General features: G+C 40.1%; 1 protein-coding gene across 1 annotated transcript in view; it reads right to left on the reverse strand.

Moving 5' to 3' along the window:
• The window catches only part of RRAS2 (RAS related 2), a 76,073-nt gene extending 61,843 nt beyond the window's left edge, over positions 1-14,230 (reverse strand). Inside the window, exon 1 of the mRNA XM_030331304.1 lies at positions 14,096-14,230. Coding sequence (XP_030187164.1) covers positions 14,096-14,203 — 108 coding nt within the window. The 5' untranslated portion in view covers positions 14,204-14,230. The remainder of the gene's footprint in view (positions 1-14,095) is intronic.
• Positions 14,231-25,231: the final 11,001 nt, after the last annotated feature.

Raw genomic sequence — 25,231 nt, forward strand, 5'->3', positions numbered from 1 at the left:
CTTCACAGGTCCTTGTTCCTTATTAAATAGCAAAACAAACAGGTGCCTGGTTGGCTCAGTCAGTGGAGCATACAACTCTTGATCTTACGATTGTGAGTTCAAGCCCCACTTTGGGTGTAGAGATTACTTAAAAAATAAGATCTCTGGGGCGCCTGGGTGGCTCAATTGGTTAAGCGTCCGACTTCTGCACAGGTTATGATCTCACAGTCCGCGAGTTTGAGCCCCACATCGGGCTCTGTGCTGACAGCTCAGAGCCTGGAGCCTGCTTCTGATTCTCTCCCTCTCTCTCTGCCCCTCCCCCACTCATGCTGTCTCTCTCTGTGTCAAAAATAAATAAACATTAAAAAAAAATAACATCTTTAAGAAAAAAACTTGAAATCATTAGTATTGTAATTCAGTTACAACATAAGATAGTAAAATGAAGTCCAACCACTGTACCAAAAACACAAAGTAAAGTCTACCTATAAAAGTACTACACAAGCTTTATAAACCATATTATGGCTTTCCATCTTATAATTCTGTTGAAACTTATTAATACAAACTCAAGGTTAAAATAGGAAATTAGAAGATGCCAGTTTCATATCCAAATACCAACTATTTATTTGGGGACGTTATGTTGGGTGCCCTTTTCAATGTTAACTACTTAACCTGTACAAACATTTCACAACTGCAACTTTAATTAACAACAAAAAATTATAAATATGACAAGGCTTATAAATCACTCATAATCCATTTTAGCGCCATTCTAAATAAGTAGCTATGGATAGGAATAAAAGTGAAGAAAAGTCATTAAAGTAATTAGTAGGACCCATTTTAAGCAATAGAGTATAGAATATTACACGGGGTTCCACTTAAAAAAAAAAAAGGAATGTGGGGTATTTTGTGACAGGCCAGTAAGACAGCTGGAACAAAGCTGTTGGAGCAACAGCTGTGCACCATGTACTGTTCATCTAAAACCACAAACTAAAGTAACCCATGTCAGACAACTTCATTTGACTAATCAGCTCTGCCAATGGCTACTTCCTGAAACTGTCTGCTACAAAGAAATCTAAGTAAATACGTAATTTGCAATTAAGAAAGGAGAAACAATAAGCAAAATCAGTCTGTGTCTTTAAACATAAAATTAAAACCCAAGAATCACAATCTAACATTATAACAAAACTTTGCATACTATTTTAACACCTGCTAAAATTATGATCACCTATCAGATTTTCTAATGGTAAGAAAATAATCCCAAAACCCAACATTTGATGAAGTCTGAATTGCTGATACATAATCTCACCAATTTCTACTCCATTCTTAACGCTCAGCTAAATGTAAAGTGTTTGACCATATAACACTGCAGTGATACGAAGCTGTTAACATTAAGTAACTTGATAATTGAGAAGTAGCTAATTCAAACCAAGGTTTGGCATGGAAATTCCATGCCAATATGTGAAAATAATTCGGGTAGTACTCAAGCTATTGTAACCATGCATTTAAACATCTGCAAGTTAAATTATCACAGACCAAGTCCACTGTTTTATACTTTATCTGCATTTTTTTATTCCCAAAACCCATGAACCCTTCTCTAAACTTAAATTCACTCTCAGTTCGAACAAGATCCACATCTGTGTATGCTTGCACACATGCATACACACGCTTAAGGCAAATTTCCCCACCTTACTGACACACCTTAATTTCAGAGACAAAAGGGAGAAAAATTACAAATTTCATAGTCACGCAACTTTTCCACAAGATTTTTAAAACTTAAATGTTATACCTATCACAAAACTTCCTTTGCAGTTTGACTCAACTATGTGCTTACTATTCTTTTCCTCTCAGCTAACAAATTGCTGACTGTTGTAATCTCAACCACGTCATCATTTAACCAAAAACAAGGCATTAAAAGAAAACCCACCAGGAAACAAGACAAAAGTAATAAATCTTTTAAGACCTTACTCTCAGGCTGTTTTACATTTCCTGAGTCAGAATTTCCAGAAAGAAATTACAATAGGACTATCTTCTCTAAAGACTATTTTCAAAAAAAACTGAATGCTATGGATCACCTACTAAAACTTCTAACACAAGATTCATTCAAATGTACACGTTACTACGTATAGGTAATCTTTTAATTACAAAGAAACTCTGAAATCCAAAGTGAAAAACGGTTCTTTGTCTTCTTTAGTAACCAGCAGCTATGGAACCAGAATAGACACAACTCATCTTTCTTAAGACCACTTTCTTTTGCCAACGATTTACTATTTCCTGTTCAAGACCTAATACTAACAATAAATATTAACATATTTTGCTACACGATTACTTCTATGTAACAGAAGTATCCTTGGTCTATGACTCTCAAAATCTAAACTATAAAATGTACAAACAAATACAACTAAGGGGCAGACATTCGGGCAAAATATTCCAAATCTATAAAATCCTTTACTGAAATACTTGTTTTACTTGTAAACATTGTAGTGTTTACAGGGCTTAAAATAACAGTGCCAAAGTGAATCAAACACAGATTGGTTATCTTGTCCAAAGCCACAGTCATATATAGGCTAAACCAAGATCTACATAAATGTCTTGACTCACAAAAAGGATTCTTTGCGCTACTGTCTTTTCTCAGATAAGCAGCATGAATTTTTTCAGGTCTAGGAAATCTTTTTAAAAAAACAAAAACATGGCAGCTGTTGTGGTTAATGTCACAGACTACATATGACTATGACAAAAGCAACCACAAGGAATAAGTTTCACAGAAACAAACTCTACTTTTAAAATAATTTCTACATTTATACTCTCAATGCATGGTAAATAAAGCAATAAAAATAAACTCAATTAAGCCTGCATAAATAAAAATTAAAACAAAGAAAATATAAAAGCAAAAAGGATAAAAAATGTATTTATCTAGATTACTTCACAAATACATAATCAAATTACACAATAAATGTGAATGGGCTGAATTCCCTACCAAAAGACAAAGACCCTCAGATTTGACTTTTAAAGATCACATTAAATACTGTTCACAAAAGCTTACTACAAAATAACCAAAAAAGAAATGTAAAATATCAATGAAGTAAATGCATACAAACAGAAAGCAGAACGGCAATGTAGTATCACAGGATCAAAATCAAGGTTAAACTCCACACAAGACTAATACTACTGAATTTTAATACAAAGATTCAAGCATAACATTTTATATATAAAATTATAACATCAAAATAAAGCAAAATAAGACACTCAAGGAAACCTAAAACACAGTCTTCATGGGATATTTAATGAATGTATTTCAGAGTTTCACAGATTAAATAGGTAACAAAAAAACAGAAGCTATAAAAGATCTGAATATAATCAACAAATTCCATTATAATAGATTTGAACAAAACTTTGCACCTTAGAAGCTACAAATGAATACTCATTCTTCTCTTGTGTTCTTAAAATATTTACAAATATTAATAGTATTTGGCCACTAAAAATTCTTAATGTTCCAAAACACAGAGAATTTATAGGTCACATTCCTTGACCACAGCCTAACAAAGCTAGAAATCCACAGAAGGATCCACTCAACCCTTCCCCAAATGTGTATCTTAAAAATTAAGGAGACATCCAAACAAATGAAATTTATCTAAGAATACAAAGTACAAGATTTCATATCAAAGGAAGCAATGCAAAATCAGTCTTACAGTGCGTTTCCACAAGTCATTAAGGGCACTACAAACATCCTAGAAAACCTCTCACTACAATTTCTTTAAAATGCCATGTAAATAACCTAAAGTACTACTGTAAAAAGTAAATGGCAATCTCATTAAAAAAAAAAAAAAAACAAGGAAAAAGAACAAAAAAGTTTATGAAATCATGAAAAGACATCTATACAATATCAAATAAGCACACTTCAGATCACAAACATACACACACATGCTAAAGAAAGGACTTCTTTTGCTTCTAAGCCATTCCAATTTCTATACCTACAGCAAGAAAAACCTTTGCCTTGATCTTCATCTTACAGCATCTCACACTCACTGTCTCCCCAGCTTCTTCCATGTGCCTCAGTGCAGAGAGCTTAATCTTGAAGGGTAAATAAACCTGAAAACTATCCCTCTTAACCACCTCTAATTCTCCAAAATGACACCTCTCAGCCAAAACCCCAAATATGACTGAATTAACAGAATTTCACATTTGTTGAAATCCTGCTGATACTCCAAAAATTAAAGCCCCCTGGAATCAACCTGTCCTTCAGCATCAAAAAGATTGAGAATCCAAGGGCCCCACAGTAATTCTGAAGGATGGCCAGTTCTTTACCTCCAACACCAGGAATGGCTAAAAGCAACTCTTCATGGGACGATACATTTTTAAAAATATACTCTACTACACAGGGAAAAACGTCTCCCCCTGGAAGGAGTTATTTCCTTAAATAGCACCAAACTTTAGAAAATAGCAGTTTTGTGGCCTTAAGAAAAAAAAAAAAAAAAGAACATTACCACTGGTTAATATCAGACTGAGATATCAAGGGCATTAAATCAGTTTGAGACAGTAATTAGATTTCACATCCAGAAAACTACATCAATGATACAGAAGGCAATTTGGCAAATTTTCCTAGAATAAAGACTATCTTCTTTTTTGCTGATTAACTTAACACAGTATGGTATAATGATTGCAGAGAATCGATGCATAAATAATAAGTATTTCATGACATGATTGAGAAAATGAATTCAAAAATGAAGAAAACCTTCCCAGACCTGAGATGAGAGGGTTTCATCATTTCCCAGGGAAACCTAGTGAACAGAGAAAAAGTTCTACCCATATCCTGATAAATGTTTCCATTTCCAGTGATAAGCAAAGGCTACAAGCATGCAAGCAGAAAATAATTATTCCTGCAGGACAGAAATGGGAGGCCCACCAGCCAAATAAAGGTCAAGAATCAGAAAACAAAGATATACCCCCACTGTTGTAGTACAAAAACGCTGGGGGGCCCAACAATTTTATGTCCAGCCAAATCATCACTTACCGTGCAAAAGTAAATATAACCTTGGCTATCTTTACAGTAAAAAGTAATACTTGAAAGTATTCTTCAAATCACATTTCAAAATAAAGACTAGCTGTTGATAAAGACTACCTGTAAGCACTGACACCAGTGAGAATGACACAAATGGCAAATAAAAGCAATGACCCTTCATAGGAAAAAGATTAATACCATTACTATTTACTATTATAGTAGCAAAACAGAATGTAAAAGACAAAAAACGATCTTTTAAAAACACTGCAACACACACTTGGTTGCTTTAAATAAGGACACTAAATTTATGAAAGATATGGGTGGAAACAGCAAACAAAACTTCTAACTTCCTCACTTCCCATAACTGGGAATAAAACAGTATTATTCTAATTTTCTAATTAAAAATGTTTATGAATAATTTTAAGGTAAATCTGAGTAAAAAAAGATAGAAAATATATAGCAAAATACAAGATTAGTACAAAGGGAGGTCATTATGCTAAAGATCATGACCAAAATCTGTACTGACCTAATAGAAATTTTTCAACCTTTCCCTCAAGATACCTGCCTACAAAATTAGACAGAAATTTTCTCCTTAAACAGAACAAGTCAATCCCCTTTTGCCTCAACTTGGTTTCTTTAGGCTTAATTTCACTCCATGCCAAGCTAGACTGATTATGAAGACCAGATTTTGTTAACATAACTGAACAGAACAAACTCTGCTTATTATCATTACCTAAATAAAGCAACATCAGAGGTCTTAGTTTTGATCACTCGGCCAAGGTGACGTCAGCCAGGTTTCCTCACTGTGGTTATTTTCCCTCGATAATTAATACCTTATGGGCAGATATTTGAGACTATGTTAATATCCAGCTACTCTCAAACCCACCAGTTTTAACATCTATTTATGATTCTGACTTGAATCAACTGTTATACTGCCAAATAGTGATTTTCTAATTCCCCCACCTCCTCTAAGCTTATTAGAATTCTACCATAAGAACTTTCCTTCCTCCTTCATTTATTTATCCCTATGGATTCACAGATTCTTACTTTATGGACGATAATCAATTAGTATCATTATTCGATGGCCTATATTGTCCCAGAGTTAGCCAATGGGAGTTCTTTGGGTTGGCTGTGTCTCTTTGACATGTCACCATTGTTTTGTCTTTTGAGCACTATCTTACTTTCTGGCACTACAAGATGTTCCTAGCTCATCTTCTATTCTCTGCTCTAGGCCTGGGATTAGTCACTTCTCCAAGTTTCCTTCTAGTAAAGAAGGGTATTTAGAAACCAAGATCTGGCTCTAGGTATTCTCACTGCTAATAAGAAGTCACGATTTCTATACACTCTCAGCATACAGAGCTGAAAAAAAAAAAAAAAGCGCAGATATGTACATGTGTATCCACACACATCTTTTTCTGCATCTATAATTTTTAAACCATGAATTTGTGGCAACATCTTCAATTCCAAGCAAGCATCTGAGTTGAGGCTAGCCTTCCCCCTTTCCACATTTAAAACTCCCTTCACCAACAATGAGAAAGTTGGCTCCCATTTTCCACAACATATTTACCTATTTGCTTAATCCTAGTATAGAAAATGGTTTCAGAATTGAAAAGCCATGTCCCACTCTCTCTCTCTCTCACACACACACACACACACAGCCTATTAACTAGAGTTCAATGTTTGCTTCAAGTTCTTTTTGTCTTTATCCTGAGGACATAGTCCAAACACCCAGTTCAAAAGTTAGTTTTTTTCTTTCCCCCCTTCAGTGTAGTTATCTTACTCATTTGAAATAAGGTTCGGTTCATTTATTTCCTTTATTTTTTTTTTAAGTTTATTATTTTGAAAGAGAGAGAGCAAGCGAGGGAGGTGCAAAGAGAGGGGGAGAGAGAATCCCAAGCAGGCTCCACGGTCTGAGCACAGAGCTGGATGTGGGGCTTGAACTGATGAACCATGAGGTCATGACCTAAGCTGAAATCAAGAGTTAGCTTCTTAACCCACCAAGCCACCCAGGCGACCCTAGTTCGTTTATTTGTTTGTACTCCACCTGAGGGTGGTTTTTTCTTCACCACTTGATTGTACTCGTGTTTGCTGTTTATGGACTAAGTATGTAAAACATTAAACATGGTTCCAAAAGTCAGAAAGTATCCTCAGAAAGGTTACCAACCCCATTCTTTCTACCCCTTCCCCCTCATTCCTACCCACCCTCTCTGGCTAACCAATAATCTCATTAATCTCTGATTTATCCGTTCTGTGTTTTTGTCCCAATAAGCAAAAACATATGTATTTTCTTATTTCCCCTTCTTTCTTACACAAAATGCAGTATACTGCACATTATGCAATAGGTATTTTGCACTTTGTTTTTTTCACTGAACAATTTATCCTGGAAGGCCCTTCACATCAGTTCATAGAAATCTTTTTTTTTTTTTACAGCTACATAATGCTCCACACGTACCATATTTTATTCAATCCCTCTCCTATTCTGTAAGTGTTTCCAATTTCTTCAATTACAAACAATGCTGTGACCTCATGCGTGTGTATTTTAAGGGAAAATTTCTAGATCTGGAGTCAAAAGGTTAAGCACAGATAGAATCAAATCTACATCTATTTTACGTCTCCTGATATAATGCACTAAGAAGAATTCATTATTTCTGTGTTGTTCCTCCCCCCCAAATGCAGAACCTGAATTTAACAATGAAGAAACAAACCCTAGCTAGCTATGTTAAATGTTACTTAAAAGGAAATAATTGGATTATATGGACATTTTCAATTGTAGAAAAATGTGTTGCTGGGGAAAAAAAAAGAAAAAAACAAACCCTAATCAAGGAACTCTACAAATAAGATACACCCTTCAAAAATATCAATGTCCTAAAATACAAAGACTAAAGAACAGTTCCAAATTAAAGAAGATATGGAAACTGAATGCAATGCTTAATCTGAGATATTCTTTTGCTATAAAGGGCATTATTGGGACAATTGGCAAAATCTGAAAAAGCTCTACATGTTAGATTACTAATATATCAATGTTAATTTCTGATTTTGGTTATATATCTTGTTTATATAAGCAAATGCTCATTTTTTAGGAAATATACAAGGAGATACTTAAAAATAAGTGGTCACTGTCTTCAACTTACACTTAAATGATTTTTAAAAAGCATATATGGGGAAAAGGATAAAACAAATATGGTAAAATGTTAGCATTTGGAAAATCTGGGTAAAGTTTTTTTTAAAAAGCAACACTGAATATTACTTTGACATTTATATTCATACTTCTAGTACTGAACATGTACTTACTTGTATACAAAGCTCTTTCTCCTAGAAAAAACATCACCATATGAGGCGGCAAGATAAGTTGGCTGGCAATATTAAACTCCTAATGTATACAAACAACAAATTCTGTGACTATAATATTTCTAATTAAACTATGATTTAATGCATGTAACCAATAAACAATCACAGCGCTTTTATACAACACTAAAAATAAAATATAATTTATAGGGTGACAAGGAACTCAGTCTAATTATGTCTCCAGTAGCACAATTTTAGACAACTTACATTTCTTTGCTTCCTTCAGAACCACACAGAAAATACGTGAATATATAAATCTTTGTCTTTTTCACAAAAGCCTGAGAGACATTTCTCTTGGCAAAGTAGAAATAAATCAAAGGCCTACCAAGGACATTACTTTAAGTTTCAATCCCAAACACAGACTCAGCAGCTCTATCTATCCAAAGTAATTCAAGATCAAGGCCTTGCCAGTAGATTCACTATTAACTAACATTGTCTACCAGCAGAATGAAAGTCTTTTACTCATTATCGCTTTTCAGTAAGAAGGGCACAAAAGAACTAATACTCTAAACACGCTTCTATTTTTCCTAACAGAAAGAAAGAAAGAAAGAAAGAAAGAAAGAAAGAAAGAAAGAAAGAAAGAAAGAAAGAAAGAAATGTTCACATTGCATCACAAAATTTCAATTTTATGAGATCAGTTTTAATTTGAAAAAGGAAACTTAAGGAGTGCCTGGGTGGCTCAGTCAGTTGAGCTTCAGATTGTTGATTTCAGCTCAGATCCTGATCTCACAGTTCATGGGATGGAGCCCGAGTCAGGCTCCACAATGTCAGGGGGGCCTGCTTGGGATTCTCTCTCTACTCCTCCCCTACTCGTGCTCTCTCTCTCTCTCAAAATAAACTTTTTTTAAAAAGGAAATTTAAAATAAAAACAATACTGCTTCAAGAAAGTCTCTTTCCCCACTCCTTCCCCCCTTTTAAAGTTACCAATTTATTTTCCTAACCGAACCAAAGACTTCTTTCTTTTCTTTTCTTTCTTCTTTCCTCCTTTCCTTCTTTCTTTCTTTCTTTCTTTCGAGAGACAGACAGTATCCCAAGCAGGCTCCACATTGTCAGCGCAAAGCCTGATGCAGGTCTTGAACTCATGAAACGTAGGATCATGACACAAGCCAAAATCGAGTCCAATGCCCAACTGATTGGGCCACCCAGGCGCCCCTTAAGGACTACTTTCATTTCAAAGCTTTGTAAAGACCCACACTTCAGCAACACAGGTGAATTAAAAATCCCATCCCAGTAGGCAGCTGCCTGTCACCATCACTTTGCCTTCTAATGGTACTCGACCAAGGGAAAAGAGGATTTTTGACACTCAACAGAAGCGTCTCCACTAACTCCGGCAACTTCCCCATCCCAATAAGGAGACACACATGTAAGAATGAGTTTTAAGAAAACCTAGGTTAGAATTTCCTTCTGCTTATCCTCTGTTAAAAGTGATCATCCTTTCCCTTGAGTGCCTACCATTTCTCTGCAGGAACCGCCAGCACATCCATTTCAGGTGTTACCAAAATGAGGCAATCTCTAATATGTACCACCATCAGCTGAGGTGCCTTATTTTTCAATGCTAAGAATTCATTTGTAAATTACTCTGAAAATATAATCTGCACACAAAAAAACAAGTCTACAGTATAGTTTCAAACTCACAGACACAAGTTATTTTAATTGCAGAGAGTGTCTTCCAGACATCGCAACAGAACAGCAATTCTGGAATCTAAACTCACAACCTTCACACATGGATCAATTAACTATAACATAAATACATGTGTCTTGAAATCTCTTCTAGGATCTCCACCCCAAGGAAAAGGCAATGAAAAAGCATCCAGCAAAAGACAAACTCTGGGTTAAAAGCAATGTCTGAGTCAGGTCCAGCTAACAGGTTGTAAGACTAAAACCCAATGAGTGAGGAATCAACTACCCCCTACATAGTTCAAAATCTGACAAACTGCTCAACAGAAAGTAAGGATGCTAAACAAAGAATAGAAGATGGGAAATTCCTCTCTTTAATCTTATAAAACATGTGTGGTCTCTTCTCAGAGTTAGCAGGTAAAGCATTAACCTCAAACCCAACGATTACTCCATCTTTTCCTAAAATCAACTTGCAACTGATAAAAAGAAGTTTCCCCGACTCAAAACAGGATCAATATTCATCACCTAAATACCACACAAAGTGAAGAGGGGAGTTTGAGGTTGGGGTGGGAGGCAGGGGGTACTGAAGACTTAAAAGACCAGATTACGTGTCAAGGAAAAATAAATACATTACAAATTTTGTTTCGGAAGAACAAGATACAGAAGTAATAGAAGCAATTAAAACGAGGTAACAATTATTAACATACTCTGTAGATGGCACTGTGCTGAACAATTTGCGTGCATTATTGTAATTATTCCAAAAAACCTAAAGGTACTACTTAATTTCCCTTTTCATATAGGGAAACTGAGGCTTGGGGAACCCAAGAAACTTGACTAAGGCACACAGCTGGTTAAATGAGAACCTAGAATTTCAAAGGTGCAAGTTTGTTCACCCAAACTCAGTGTTTTATGGAGAAAAAAAAAACTAAAGCCTTGAAAAGATTAGGAAAGATTAAGAAATTCCCTAGCATCACCTGAGTAAGGAAACCTAGAATCCAGATATGCAAAATTCTCTCCATTTCACTTTGTACAATGCTAAGATCACTTCCTAACTACTCATCATTTAGGTATTTACTCATCATTTAGGTATTCCATTTACCAACAGAACTTAAAACATTTTTCAAAAAACTATGAACAACAAAAACATATTTTACGTCTTTATACAGGCATTTTATGATCTGCTAAAGTCATTTTTAAGGAGAAAATGCACTAAGTAATTATTGCCTTAATCTCCCATTTTGCAGCTCTTCATATGCTAAGTCACAAGTATACCTAAGGTTACAGAAAGTCAAGGCTAAAAACAAAGTGTTTTTACATTCTCCATTCCCCAATTTATTATATTTTTTCTGCTCAAGATTATATCATAGAAAAATATATACAGAACACTGTAAAAAGGATGTTTCAGAAGACTTAAAAAATAAATAAAACCAATTTGTGTCATCCTGATCTACAAAAAGAACTCACTTCCGCTTGTTAAGATTATTATCCTTCTGCCATCTCCTCTCCCAATTACTACTGCTAGACAATCACAGCAGAATGAATTTTAATTTCCCAAGAGCCATACAATAAATAGTGGCTCTATTAAGTGTAGATGATAAATAGTCACTTTAGCTCCATAATATAAGATTAATATAACAGCAATAACATCTGTAGATTTATTATGCACTAGGCATTGTTTTAAGCCCTTGACATATGTTAAGTCTAATTTTCACAACAACACTATCTGGTACTTTCTATCTCTCCGGATTACAGATGGGGAAAATTGAGATACCAAGAGGTTAAGTAATTTATCTAAGATTATACATGCAGCAAGTGGCAGAGCTGAGACTCCATGGAAGTGGTCTGGCTCCTACCTCTCCAGAAAGTCTCCTCCGATGTCAGAACCTATATTCCTCCCTTTCACTGGCTCCAATTCATCTGCCTCTCCCACTCCCCTCCTTGCCTGCCTTCTCTCTCCAAACTAGCATATAACTCCCCCATGCTCACAGAAGGTATGTCCTCTCTCCCTACCACCAAGCCTACACAGTACTTTTATCAATTCTTTGCAAAATGACTTTTACCCAATTCTGAATTCTCTTTGCATTTAAATGTGTTACAGAACTGTACACAGACACTTACACTAGCAGCAATCATTAAGTGAGCACATATTACGTGACAGATACGGTGCTAACAATATTCCCATAATTTATAGGATTATAAACAATGTGTCAGCCCACCCGTTTTACTGATAATTAAATTGAGGCTCAGAGATGCTGAATATTCTGGCACTGTTCTCACAACCAATAAATGACAGAATAAGACAGACACTTCAGCTGACTCAAAGCTCACTTTTTCTCTATGTATATATACGTATGTCTTTCACATGCATACACACCTTCCCTTCTTTTATACCATCTAGTACACTACTATTCATGAAGGTGTTTCTTTAACAAATGAATTCTAGAAAATCATTTTAAAAATAGCAATTACTGTTATCTTAACAATTTCTAAAACCATTTCCCAAAAACAAAAGGTTCCAGTACCTTAATTAAGTAACTTAAGATTCAAATACATTCAGATGATCCCTCCCCACCAAAAAAAAAAAAAAAAAAAAAACTAAGTATGTGTGGTTTAAACCTGTCAGGTGACACTTTACTAATACTGGAACCCAGAATTATCCTCTCACTCATCACCACCACCACCAGCCCAACAACAGTCCCCAAAGAAAGGTTTAGCTATAAATTGTTTTGCTCTGCCATCAGTTAAAGTCTCTCTCGGGCCCTAGGGACATAACATAACATCCCTGATTCTGCAGCCTGCTAAACTTAAACCAATCTCACCTCTTACAAAGTGTGATTTTTTTTTAACCCACTAATGAGCATACTGTAAATATTCATTACACAAACATCTTCTCTTCCTGGATACAAAGGTTTTAGCAGCAGTTTTTAACCCCTTGAAATATTACAACAGCAAATTATTGCTCATTTAGGCAACGTGAAAGGTAACAATCACATTTAACAGTACTCTGTATTTTTATGTCACTATAAACGTGAAGTGAAATGAAATACGCCATTCAAGTATCCCAGTTGATCAACAAATGAATGAAACGGAAACCAGAAATTAATTCTTCACCAAAGCATCTTAGCAGTACTCTTGTGTACTAAGAATATCTTTTGTTACCTGTTATAACGGGGTCCCTTCCTTCTCTCGCAGCGTATGCCACACCTTTTGGGTTGACAAAAGCGGAGAGACATCTGGGTTTCTCATTTTTAAAATCCCGAAAAAGATAGCTCAACCTTCTTAACCAGAGCAAATCCTAAGAATGAAGAATTCCATCGCAATTGTCTTTACCACAAGCCCTGACTTTCGCCTCCAGCATCCAAAGAGGTCTCGGGGTGGGGGGAGTGGGTAGTTGGAACAGATACAGCAGGCACGCCCCGGTCGGTCATCTCCGAGCACGGCCCATCCCAAACTTCACCTTGGCAAAGGGAGAAGCAGGAAGGCACCAGGAATTCCTAGGAAATGGTCTCACCCCTATCCTATCGGAGAACATTCTCAACTTCCTCGAAGCCACCATTTCCCTCGGGCATTCTCACACACCTCCCACCCGGACACATTACCTAAGAGATTACTTAAAAGAAAAGCACAAATACACACAAAGAGAAACACACAGCTCGAGCGGGCAGCTCCGGCTCAGCGTGCGCAGAGAAACCCGCAGACCACGCGGAGCCGCGGCCAACTTGCCACCGCGATCGCAACCGACGGTGCAGGAGGCGGCCCGGGGCGGCTGGAAGCCCAGCTCGAGGGGCTGCAAGCCCCACGCCCGACGCCCGGAGCCCGGGCCTCGGGGCAGGAAGACAGGCGCGGCGGCGCAGCCTCCCCGGAGGGCTCGGCCCCGGCCGGAGCGATAAGGTGGATCGACGCTTCCCACCCTGCCAGCTCCGCCCTCCCGGACACATTCCTGAGAAGCCCGACTCCCGGGACGCCGAGCAGGGCGCCGGGCAGGCAGGAGCGCGGCGCCACGGCCGCAGGGCAGGAGGGCAGAGCCGGGCCCTCACCCCCCGCCCGCCCCCGGCCCGCGCGGCGCCTCCGGGGCGGGGTCGCGTCAGCAGCCCCGCCACAGGTAGCGCGAGCCCCCGCCCGCCGCCACCCCGGCGCCCCCGGCAGGCCCGCTCCAGGTACCTGGATGAACTGGATGGTGAGCGCCGACTTGCCCACGCCGCCTCCGCCGACCACCACGAGCCGGTACTTCTCCTGGCCGGAGCCGTCCCGCCAGCCGGCCGCGGCCATGGGGACGCCGCCGAGCCCGCCCGGCCACGCCGAGCCGCCGCCCGCCCTAGGCCCGGCTCCGGGGACGTGTGCGGCCGGCGGGCTGCGGGCGAGCGGCGGGCGGGGGTCCCGGGCGCCGGGAGCTGCCGGGAGGGCCGCTCCGGGCGGCAGCGCGGCGCCCGGGCTGGCCGGGTCCCGCCCGAGGCGCGGAGGAGCGGGAGGACCGCAGGGGCCAGGGGCGGCAGCGGCCGGGGGGCGCGCTCCTCCTCACGTCGCCGCAGCGCCTGCCGAACGCTGCCTCCAGCGCCGCTACAAATGGCCGTCTGGGGGCCGGGCTGCTAGGCTGAGGTGCTGCATATGCATGAGGGGGCGGGGCGGGGCGGGGCCGCGCTGGCCTGGGCTGGGATTCCGGCGCTGACCCCCGGCGGCTCAGACCCCCGCGGACCCGCCCCTCGGATCCCGGGACTGTGAGCGCGTGTGCGCGAGTGAGTGCGTGCGTGAGTGAGTATGCGCGTATGTGTGTCTGAGTAGGTGTCAAGTGGGAGTGAGAAGAAGACTGCAGACAGTGTGTGACCATAACTGTGTAATGTCAGGGATTGTCAGGGATTATGTGGATGAAAAAATACAGTATGTGAAGGCGTGTGTGAAAAATAGAGCTGTTGTCATCTTAACCCAATTTTTGCAGGAGAGTAAATATCCTGTTTTAAGAGTACAGATGGTGATCGTGATTGTGTGAAAAGCAGTGTGTGACAGTGATTGAGGATCAGAGCTGTGTCACAGTAACTGTGTATGGGATGGGTTGCAGTGATGAGGTTGTGTGACAGAGACTAGACTGGGCATGGGGAATAAATCACGGTGATGGAGGGTGCATGGACGAGAGTGAATGAACAGGTTTTGTATGTGTCAGGAGACTGTCCTGGTGGCTATATTTGTGTGTAAGAAATATGTCATAATTGTACAGAGGAATATAAGTGAGAGGTTAGTTTGTAATTAAGTTCACACTACATACCAGGCACTGTGCTCAGTGCTAGAGATCCTTTCCTAAACCAAACAGTGTCCCTGCCCTCAGGGAACTTAAGAGTCCAGTGAGGGAGACAGCCAGGACAATAGGCAAATTATAAGGCATAATGATAAGGGCTATAGCTATTTAGCATCTGTGCCCATGGCAGAAGCATTCACCCCAGAGCTAGGTGGTCAAGGAAGGCTTCCTAAAGACGTGAAGAATCAATAATAGAAACAGGCAAATCATTAGAAGAAAAGTAATCCAGGGAAACGAAACTGCATGTAAAAAAGTCAGAGCTGAGAAGATAAGAACTGTCACATGATTTTGAATGTACTGGGGAAGTTCTCGTGCCAGTGATTGTGAATGAGAAGTGATTATCGATGTATATGGTAGTTTAACCAAATGTAACAGGAATCACAGCTCTGGGAAGAAGTAGTGTAGGGTAGTAGATAAGGCCATGGGCTCTGGGGCCAGACTGTCTGGATTCAAATCCTAGCTCTTCTACTAATGGTGTGATGTTGGGAAGTGAACCTCTGTGCACCAAGTTTTCTCCTCTCCAAGGACAGTAAGACTTACCTACCATCAGGGCATTTTATTTTGTTTTGGTAAGAATCAAATGAGCAAATACATTATAAAGCACATAAAACAGTGCCTGGCATGCAATAAGCGTTTATGGCAGTTTGGGAACATGACTGCAAGTTCTTGGACAGTATTTAGTGACTAGCTTGGAACCAATAGAATGCAGCAGAAGAGATGCTGTATAACTTCCAAGGCTGGGTCAGAAGAGGCCATGCAGCTTCCACCTCTTCTCTTGGGATTCTCACTCCAGGAGAAACAAAGTAAGAAGTTTGGCTACTCCAAAGCTGCTGTGCTAGCAAAGCATAATGCAAGGCAAAGATACAGCTGAGCTCCTAGCAGACTGCCAACATCAACTGCCGGCCATGGGAGATATCTTGGGCACCCAACTCTGTTGAGCCTTCAGATGAGGGCAATCCCCTCTGGCATCTGACTGCAGCTGCATGAGAGACCACAAGGAAGAGCTGCCCAGGCCAGCCCTTCCTGATCCACAGAATCATGAGCAAAATAAAGTAGCAAACTGGTTGTGCTTTTTTCAACTTTTTATTTAGAAATAATTTCCATGTGTAAAATATAAAGTACACCCATACATTTTTACCCAAATTCCACTATTGTGAGCATTTTACCCCACTTCCTTTATCTTTCTCCCCTCTCCATTTCTCTCTGCCATATATATGTATATATATGTATACATATACATACGAAAATTTATAATATTCACATATATATGTACATATATATATGTGTACATATGTGATTGTGTGTATATATACACATATATAAATTTATGATTATTCCTATATACAAATAAATGTGTATGTGCATATATAAATGTATGATTCATATATATTATATATATATAATCCATATATAAAGATGAGTTTTTTAACCATTTAAGGATAAGTTACAGACATTACGGCCATTTGCCCCTAAGTACTTCAGTGTGTATTTCCTAAGAATAGGGACAGTACAGTTATCATCTTTAGTAAATCTAATATTGATATGAATACTTAATCTACCATTCATATTCCAATTTTGTCAGTTGACTCAATAATGTGCTTTAGAGAATTTTCCCCCCAGCACAGGATCCAGTCCAGGGTCAAACACTGCATTTAGCCACCAAATTCTATCTTTTTTTGGTGTGGTACAAAATGGTTGTTTTAAGTATTTGGGAGGAGGGGCAAAATGTTTGTTACCCAGCAGTAATAGCCAGAAGGGCCTCAGTGACAGATATTATTATCAGTGTGAAAAGGAGAAAAAGGAGAGAAAAGAAAGAGGAACCCACATCAAGGAAGTGCTGAGAAAGGACCAGTTATACTTCTCACAAATGTCTCCTAATATCTGCCTAGCCCTAAAATTTCCCATAATCCTTCAGGACCAAGAAGATGACCAGAGTCCTTATGCTCTTTGCCTTCTAAAGTACCAGTCTATTTTCAGTAAAATCTATTTCATTCACCTATTTATGAGCTTCTTCTAAGCCTGTGTCCTGACCAAGATGTTCTTTCCTTCCTGCTCTGCACCACTAAGATCCCCAGGTACAGGACAATTCCTGACACCAAGCAAGCAAACCCATCCTATAGGAAACATGTACTGGTTGCCTTCCAGCCAGCCATTCCTCCTTCCTTTCAAATAGTTATCTGCAAATTTCCCCTCTAGTTTGTGAAGGGCACCCACCTACCTGCAGCTTCAGCCATTCACTCTAATTCACTTAAGATTATCAGCCTGCACTGGCCACAGTAGTTAGCGGGAGGGGAGATACAGTCTAGGTCAGGGCCATCAGGAACAGATTCAACTGTGGAATCAAAACTACAGTGTGATGCCATTTCATACCCACTAGGATGACTTTTCTGCTTTGGAAAACAGTCTAGCGTTTCCTCAAAAGGTTAAACATAGAGGGGTGCCTGCATGGCTCAGTTAAGTGTCCAACTCTTGATTTCAGCTGAGACCATGATCTCGAGGTTCATGGGATCAAGCCCCGCAGAGCGCAGAACCTACTTCAGAATTCTCTCTCTCTCTCTCTCTCTCTCTCTCAATAAATGAATAAAACTTAAAAAAAAAAGACTACTTAAAAAATGTTTTTAAAAACGTTAAACACAGAGTCACCATATAACCCAGAAATTCCCCCCAGTATATATCCAAGATAAATTAAAACATGTATCCATACGAAAACCTGTGCATGCACGTTCATAGCAACATTATTCATAATAGCCAAAAAGTACAAATAACCCAACTGTCCATCAACTGATGAGTGGACAAACAAAATGTGGTATAATCATACAATAGAATTTTATTTGGCAATAAAGACATGAAGTACTGATACATGCTGCAACCTGGGTGAACCTTAAAAATGTTACACTAACTGAAAGAAGCCAGTTAGAAAAGAGCACATATTGTATAATTCCATTTATATGAAAGGTTCAACCTAAGAAAATCTGTGAAGACAGAAAGTAGATTAATGGTTGCCAGGATGGAGGGGAAAATGTGAGTGACTGGTAATGGGTATGAGGATTCTTTCTGGAGGTAGGAAAATATTCTGAGATTAGATAGTTATGATGGTTGTACAATTCTAAATATACTAAAAACCATTGAATTATACACTTTTTAGAGTGAATGTTATGGTATAGGAATTAAATCTTAATAAAACTGTGGGGAGAAAAGATTGAACTGCAGGATTTTATTTGAGCTATGAAGGAAATGTCTTTTTACTTCAAGATGTTCCCCATATCAGCTCTATTCCTATTGATTGATTGATTGATTTGATTCAAAGTTGAGTGTTCAGCACGCAGGAAGCTTATATGCTCAACTCCACCTAGACTTCTATTCCAAAATGTTTTCTTGGCCTTAGAAAATATCCCAAAAGCCTACACGAAAATAAATCTTTACAAAAACATAGAAGAATATGGGAAAGAAAGAACTAGTTGTCATTCAAGCCAATTAAAGATGAATTTTCATCTTACTCTGAAAAATGTCCTTCTCAAGTAGCTAGAATAGAATAGATAAGAGTATAGGGGCGCCTGGGTGGCTCAGTTGGTTAAGCATCCAACTTCAGCTAAAGTCATGATCTCATGGTTCATGGGTTTAAGCCCCGCATCAGGCTCCATGCTGACAGCTCAGAGCCTGGATCCTGCTTCGGATTCTGTGTCTCCCTCTCCCTCTGCCCCTCCCTTGCTCACACTCTGTTTCTCTCTCTCTTTCTCAAAAATAAACATTAAAAAAATTTTAAATAAGGAAGAGTACAAATCTTCACAAGAAGAATGACTTACAAACTTGGAAAGAATGGTAGAGATCACCCCCCTTAACTTACCCAAAGAAATATTGTGACTAGGGAAAGAATTTCTTTCCCAATGTCACCTAGCAAGTTATCAGGACACAGGTCTTCTGACTCCCCCGCTTAAAGCACTTTACCTAATGCCAAGCTGGGTGTTATCCAGAGCCCCACAGAGCCTCACAGCATGGAGTCAGTGTAATGCTACCAATCAAGAGAACTGTTGAATGCATCATTTTGCCTTAAGTAGATGACTGTCTGGCTAAGGGGTTGTCAAGAAATTTCAACAGGCAGATTCAAGGCCTGTTTTGGCCAGCAGATATGTTTTGGTGCACAATTTAATTTTTGAATTGAATTACCAATATTTAATTGAGTTACCAATATTTTTTCAAAAAAGATAGTTTGGGGCACCTGGGTGACTCAGTCATTTGAGTGTTGGACTTAGGTCATGAGCTCACAGTTTGTGAGTTTGAGCCCCATGTCGGGCTCTGTGCTCAGAGCCTGGAGCCTGCTTCCAATTCTGTGTCTCCCTCTCTCTCTTGCCCCTCCCCTGCTTGTGCTCTATCTCTCTCTCTCAAAAATAATAAACGAACATTAAACAAAATTTTTAAACATATTTCACAAACAAATCTGAATTTCTAACTCTTCCCAATAAAATTAAGCGGAACATCTAGCAATACCAGGCCGTTACCATATGACAACTGGGTACGTACAGGTAAGTACATGCTGCCTTCGAGAAAAGGTATGGATGCTCCTGTTCTTCAGAGTCACCCATACTCTTATATTGCACCCCATCCATTTGATGTTACCTGCGTTTGCAAATCCTACCACTACATGCCAATGCTCCCCAACTAGGATGCACATCTCAATGGCCTGTATTGTCATAAAACGAAGAACCTGGGCTCCCCCACCCCGCATCTTGATAAGTAAGATTTCAGAGCAAGACTCAGCATTTATATATTTAAATATCCAAAGTAACTGAGACACTTCCATAATTGAGAATTTTTGGAGGAGAGTAGACTCATCCGAGTCCACTCTTATTTCAGAACAAACAATGACCTTCTCATCTGGAATGTTGGTGACTCATCATCTCTAAAAACTACCATTGCCCAAATACCATCCCTGGCCCATCCCAGAGAAAGGATCTAGGGGTGGAGTGAGGAAGGAGGTAAGGCTGAAACGAAGGTCCCCCTGACCTCATCTATAGCTGAGTCAGATAGAGCCCAGGCCTGATAACCAAAGAGAGCCAAACCCCAAATCAGAGAGCATTCAGTTGATGGAAGAGCCCCATCCACTTATTTCCTTAATGGGCCACCACTTACAATGTGAATGAATGGCTGGTGGAGAATGAAACAGCCCAGCAGGAACTGCATGTATCTGATATGAGACAGATGCACAAATCTATTCCTTGTTTAAAGATCACACTGCTAAGAATAGAAACTGAAACACACGCTGAAGCGTATGCACACACAGCCCTGAAGAAGGCCACAACAGAGCTGGAGGAATCCATAGCTTAGCGGAGGATCATCTGAGAATCATAGAGCCTTAGAGCAGAAGAAGCACCCTGAGATCATTCCCTCTAAAGCTCTCATTTTAATGGTGAGGAAGCAAAGGCTCAGACAGAAAAGAGCAGTCCCCAGCGCTGCCTAGAGATAGAGCACAAGCATGACTGGAACTCACATTCTGTCCCCCAGTTTGGGGTCTGACTCAACGGAGAGCACTGTCCTGGGAGCCCCAGAGCATAGAGACTGAGCAGGGTCAAAGTCACACTGCCCCTTTCTGGAAGAGCTGCCAGGAAGAATCAAGCAAAAGTGTCCCCTGCTGCATCCTTTCCGAATAATCAAAAATCAAAACTACTTAAATATTCAACAACTGGGGCGCCTGGGTGGCTCAGTCGGTTAAGCGGCCGACTTCGGCTCAGGCCATGATCTCATGGTCCGTGAGTTCGAGCCCTGCGTCGGGCTCTGTGCTGACAGCTCAGAGCCTGGAGCCTGTTTCAGATTCTGTGTCTCCCTCTCTCTGACCCTCCCCCGTTCATGCTCTGTCTCTCTCCCTGTCTCAAGGATGAATAAACGTTAAAAAAAAAAAAAATTCAACAACGGAGATTCAGTTAAATAAATGATGCTACAGCCATAGTATGAATACTATTGGCCATTAAAAATAATTTTTAGGGGCACCTGGGTGGCTCAGTCGGTTAAGCATCTGACTTTTGATTTCAGACTCATGATCTTACGGTTCATGAGTTTGAGCCCCACATCACACTACCAGTGCAGAGTCTGCTTGGGATTCTCTCTCTCTCTCTCCCTCTCTCTCTCTCTCTATTTCTCAAAATAAGTAAATAAACTTTAAAAATAATGTTTATTTATATAGGAAAATGAGAATAGGATACAAACCAGTAAAGACAGTGTTATAAAATATAAAATATATACATAGCAGTTACCATTTACCTAGCACTTACCATGAGCCTGGCACTGTGCTAATCACTTAAAGTCTATTATCCAATTTAATCTACAAATCAACCATCTGAAGTGGGTTCTATTATTATTTGCATTGTACCAAAAACTTGAAGCCCAGAAATGTTAGATAGCTAATAAATGGCAGAGTGCATAGTTGAACCTATGAGTGGTTCAAAGTTTTTGTAGTTACATGTTATGAACAGATGAAAAGAAAGAAAGGCTATCAGGGTTATTCAGTTATCCTGGGTGGTGAGATCACAGGACAGTTCTATTTCCTTTTTTTTTTTTTTTTTTTGCAATTCCCCATTCTCTCCTACTCCCACTACTCCCAGCCCCTGGTAACTTCTAATCTACCTTCTGTCCCAATGACTTTTCCTATTCTAAACATTTCATATAAGTGGAATTACACAACAGTTGTCCTTTAGTATCTGGTTTATTTTGTTTAGCATAATGTTTCAAGGTTCCTCCATGCTGTAAACATGTATTCACGCCTCCTCCCTTTTAAGGGCTAAATAGTACCCCACTGTATGGATATATTGCTGCTATGAACATTTATATACAAATATCTGAGTTCTTGTTTTCAAATCTTTTGAGGTATATGCGGAGGAGTGAAATTGCTGGGTCAAATGGTAATTTTATGTTTAACTTTTTGAGGAACTACCAAACTGTTTTGCACAGCAGCTACTCCATTTTTTTTTATTTAAAAAATTCATTTTTGAGAAGGGGAGAGAGACAGAGCGTGAGTGGGGGAGGGGCATAGAGAGAGGGAGATACAGAATCCAAAGCAGGCTCCAGGCTCTGAACTGTCAGCACAGAGCCTAGTGGGGTGAGGGTGGGGCTCAAACCCACGAACGGTGAGATCATGACCTGAGCTGAAGTCGGAGTCTCAACCGACTGAGCCACCCAGTTGCCCCACAGCTACACCATTTTAATTCCTACCAACACTGTGAGAAGGTTCTAACTTTTCTACATCTTCATCAGCACTTGTTATTTTCCTTTTTTTGTTGTTGTTTTTCTTGCCATCCCTCTAGGTATGAAGTGGCATCTCACTGTAGTTTTGATTTGCATTTTCCTAATGACTAACGATGTTGAACATACTTTCATATGTTTATTTACCATTTGTGTGTCTTCTTTGGATAAATGTGTATGCAAGTCCTTTGCGTGTTTTTTAATCGGGTTGCTTATCTCTCTGTTATTGAGGTGGACGACTTCTTTGTATTTTCCGAATATCAAACCCTTATCAGATATTGTGATTTGCAAATATAGCCTCCCTTTCTGTGGTTTTCACTCCTTGATAGTGTTCTTTGATGCACAAGTTTTTTACTTGAACGGAATCCAGTCTCTTCTTTTTTTAGTCAGAAAAAACATGAAGTCATGTTTATGAACACTTTTTCATGATACGGGCAAAGCAGGAGCCAAGGTTGTACATACATAATCTAACTATGTAAACTTCAGTGTGAGTTAGATAATGTGGAAGAATTAACCATTCCAGGAAGAATGAGAATCAGGGCAATATGTGGAAAATGCTTACCTTGTCCTGTGTCACTCAGGTTGACCTGTGATAGCTGCTTCATCCCTTCCTTTCCTGCAGCAACTTTCCAAAGACAGTCGTGCCTGCTGCTGTAGAGGGACTAAACCCCGAAAATTGAGCTTTCTGTAGCACCCAGGTCTGATTTATAGAGCTCCAAACAGGCCTCTCTTTAACCCACATCCCTTACCAGGACCATGACTATGACTATTTTAAAGATTTGTAAAGAACTCGTGAAAAGACCAAGAGCATGAAAGAGAGAAAATGGAAGTCCTTGCTTCAAAATGATCAGCTAAGACATCTCTAGCCTCCAAAACAGAAGGACACAATTCAAATGGAGCCATATAGTTTTAGGTTAGACAACTGGTAGAACCTGACAGGAAGGCAAGGTAGACAGCTCCTAGGAGGCTTTTTTATTTTTTTTTTATTATTTTTTTTTTAATTTTTTTTTTTCAACGTTTATTTACTTTTGGGACAGAGAGAGACAGAGCATGAACGGGGGAGGGGCAGAGAGAGAGGGAGACACAGAATCGGAAACAGGCTCCAGGCTCTGAGCCATCAGCCCAGAGCCCGACGCGGGGCTCGAACTCACGGACCGCGAGATCGTGACCTGGCTGAAGTCGGACGCTCAACCGACTGCGCCACCCAGGCGCCCCAGGAGGCTTTTTTAAATGCACTGTTTTCTAGGCCCCATCCCTGCCCCCAGAATTATACCGTTTCAGGGGAGAACTGAAAGGAAATGCTTTGTGATTGTAATCTTCCCTCCTGTGCCAGGATACTCCTGTCTCCCACAGGTGCAACACCAGTGGTCTGGTGAGAACAAATAACGTTTTCTTCATGGGGCACTCTGGACCCCTGGGGAGAGAGTGTGAGACACAGTGCCCTAAATGTAAGAAGGGAAGGCACCTGAGAGACCTTCTACTCTACCGCCCTCCCCCATATTTGTCAGTGGTAGGCATTAGGGGACACAATACATAACAGCCCTCGTCCCCACCCAAGTTTTGAACCAAGTGAGAAATAAGGCACAGAAAACCAAGATATGGAGATTAAAATGTCAGCTTTATTACTGAGAAGAGCTACACTGGACAGACCTGGCTTAGATGTGAGGCCAAATAGGCTTGCTTCCACTGTACCCAGAATAAACTCACCACCAAGTTGCAGGCAGGGAGGGAAAAAAACGCAGTCCTCATCTTATGGGGATCTGCCTCTGTGACATTCAGGAGCACGGAGTAACTGCCCCCTTTCGTCAGATAGGCTGCCAGAGAAAACAAAGGGAAAAGCTAAACTGAGCATGCCCAGAGTATTCTGCTGAACTCATTAATTAGATAATGCATACCTTCTTCATGGAGGATGAACAAAGGGTGGGGAGAAAGGCTAGGAATCTCACTTTAGTGATTTTCAAATGTTAGTGGGCATCAGAGTCACCAAGAAGACTTATTCCAGCACAGAATGTCAGACTCCACCCCCCAGGACCCTGATTCAGTAGGTATGGGGTAGGGTCTGATAAACTGTGTGGTTTTGTTGTTTTTGGTTTTTTAAAGAGTGCTGGGGTAAATCTTTTTTTTTTTTTTTAATTCATTTTTGAGAGAGAGCATGAATGGGGGGGTGGGCAAAGAAAGAGGGGGACAGAGGATCCGAAGCGGGCTCTCCCTGATAGCAAGGAGCCCGACCAGGGGCTCAAACTCTAGAACCACGAGATCATGACCTTAACTGAAGTCAGATGCTCAAACGACTGAGCCACCCAGGCACCCCTGATAAACTGTGTTTTTTAACAAGTTCCCTGGTGATGCTGATACTGCCTATCTTGGTACCACACTTTGAGAACCAAAGCTTGAAAAGAATCTCTCCCCTTGGAATTTAAGGAGGAATAAATGTTCCCTTTAACAGTCAGGATTTGTTTGGTTGCCAGTGACAGAAACCCAACTCAAACCGAAATAAAAAGAATTTATTGGTTTCTGTAACTAAATGATACAGCTGTTGAGTTAACTTCAAGCTGGACCAGACTCAGTCAAATCGTGTCTTTAGGACTCCTTCACTCTCTGTACCTCTCAGCTGTGCTTGTCCTACACAGCTTTTGTGTCAAGGAGGGTTTCCCCTGGTGTTGGCAAGATGGCTCCATTTACGTTTTTTCCCCCAAGCCAGTGTTTCTCAATCTTCAGCATGAATCAGAATCACCTGGAGGAATTGCTAAAACACAGATGCTGGGGCCCAACCCAAGAGT

The sequence above is a fragment of the Lynx canadensis genome, chromosome D1 (genome assembly GCF_007474595.2).
Source record: "Lynx canadensis isolate LIC74 chromosome D1, mLynCan4.pri.v2, whole genome shotgun sequence".
Classification (NCBI taxonomy): Eukaryota; Metazoa; Chordata; class Mammalia; order Carnivora; family Felidae; genus Lynx; species Lynx canadensis.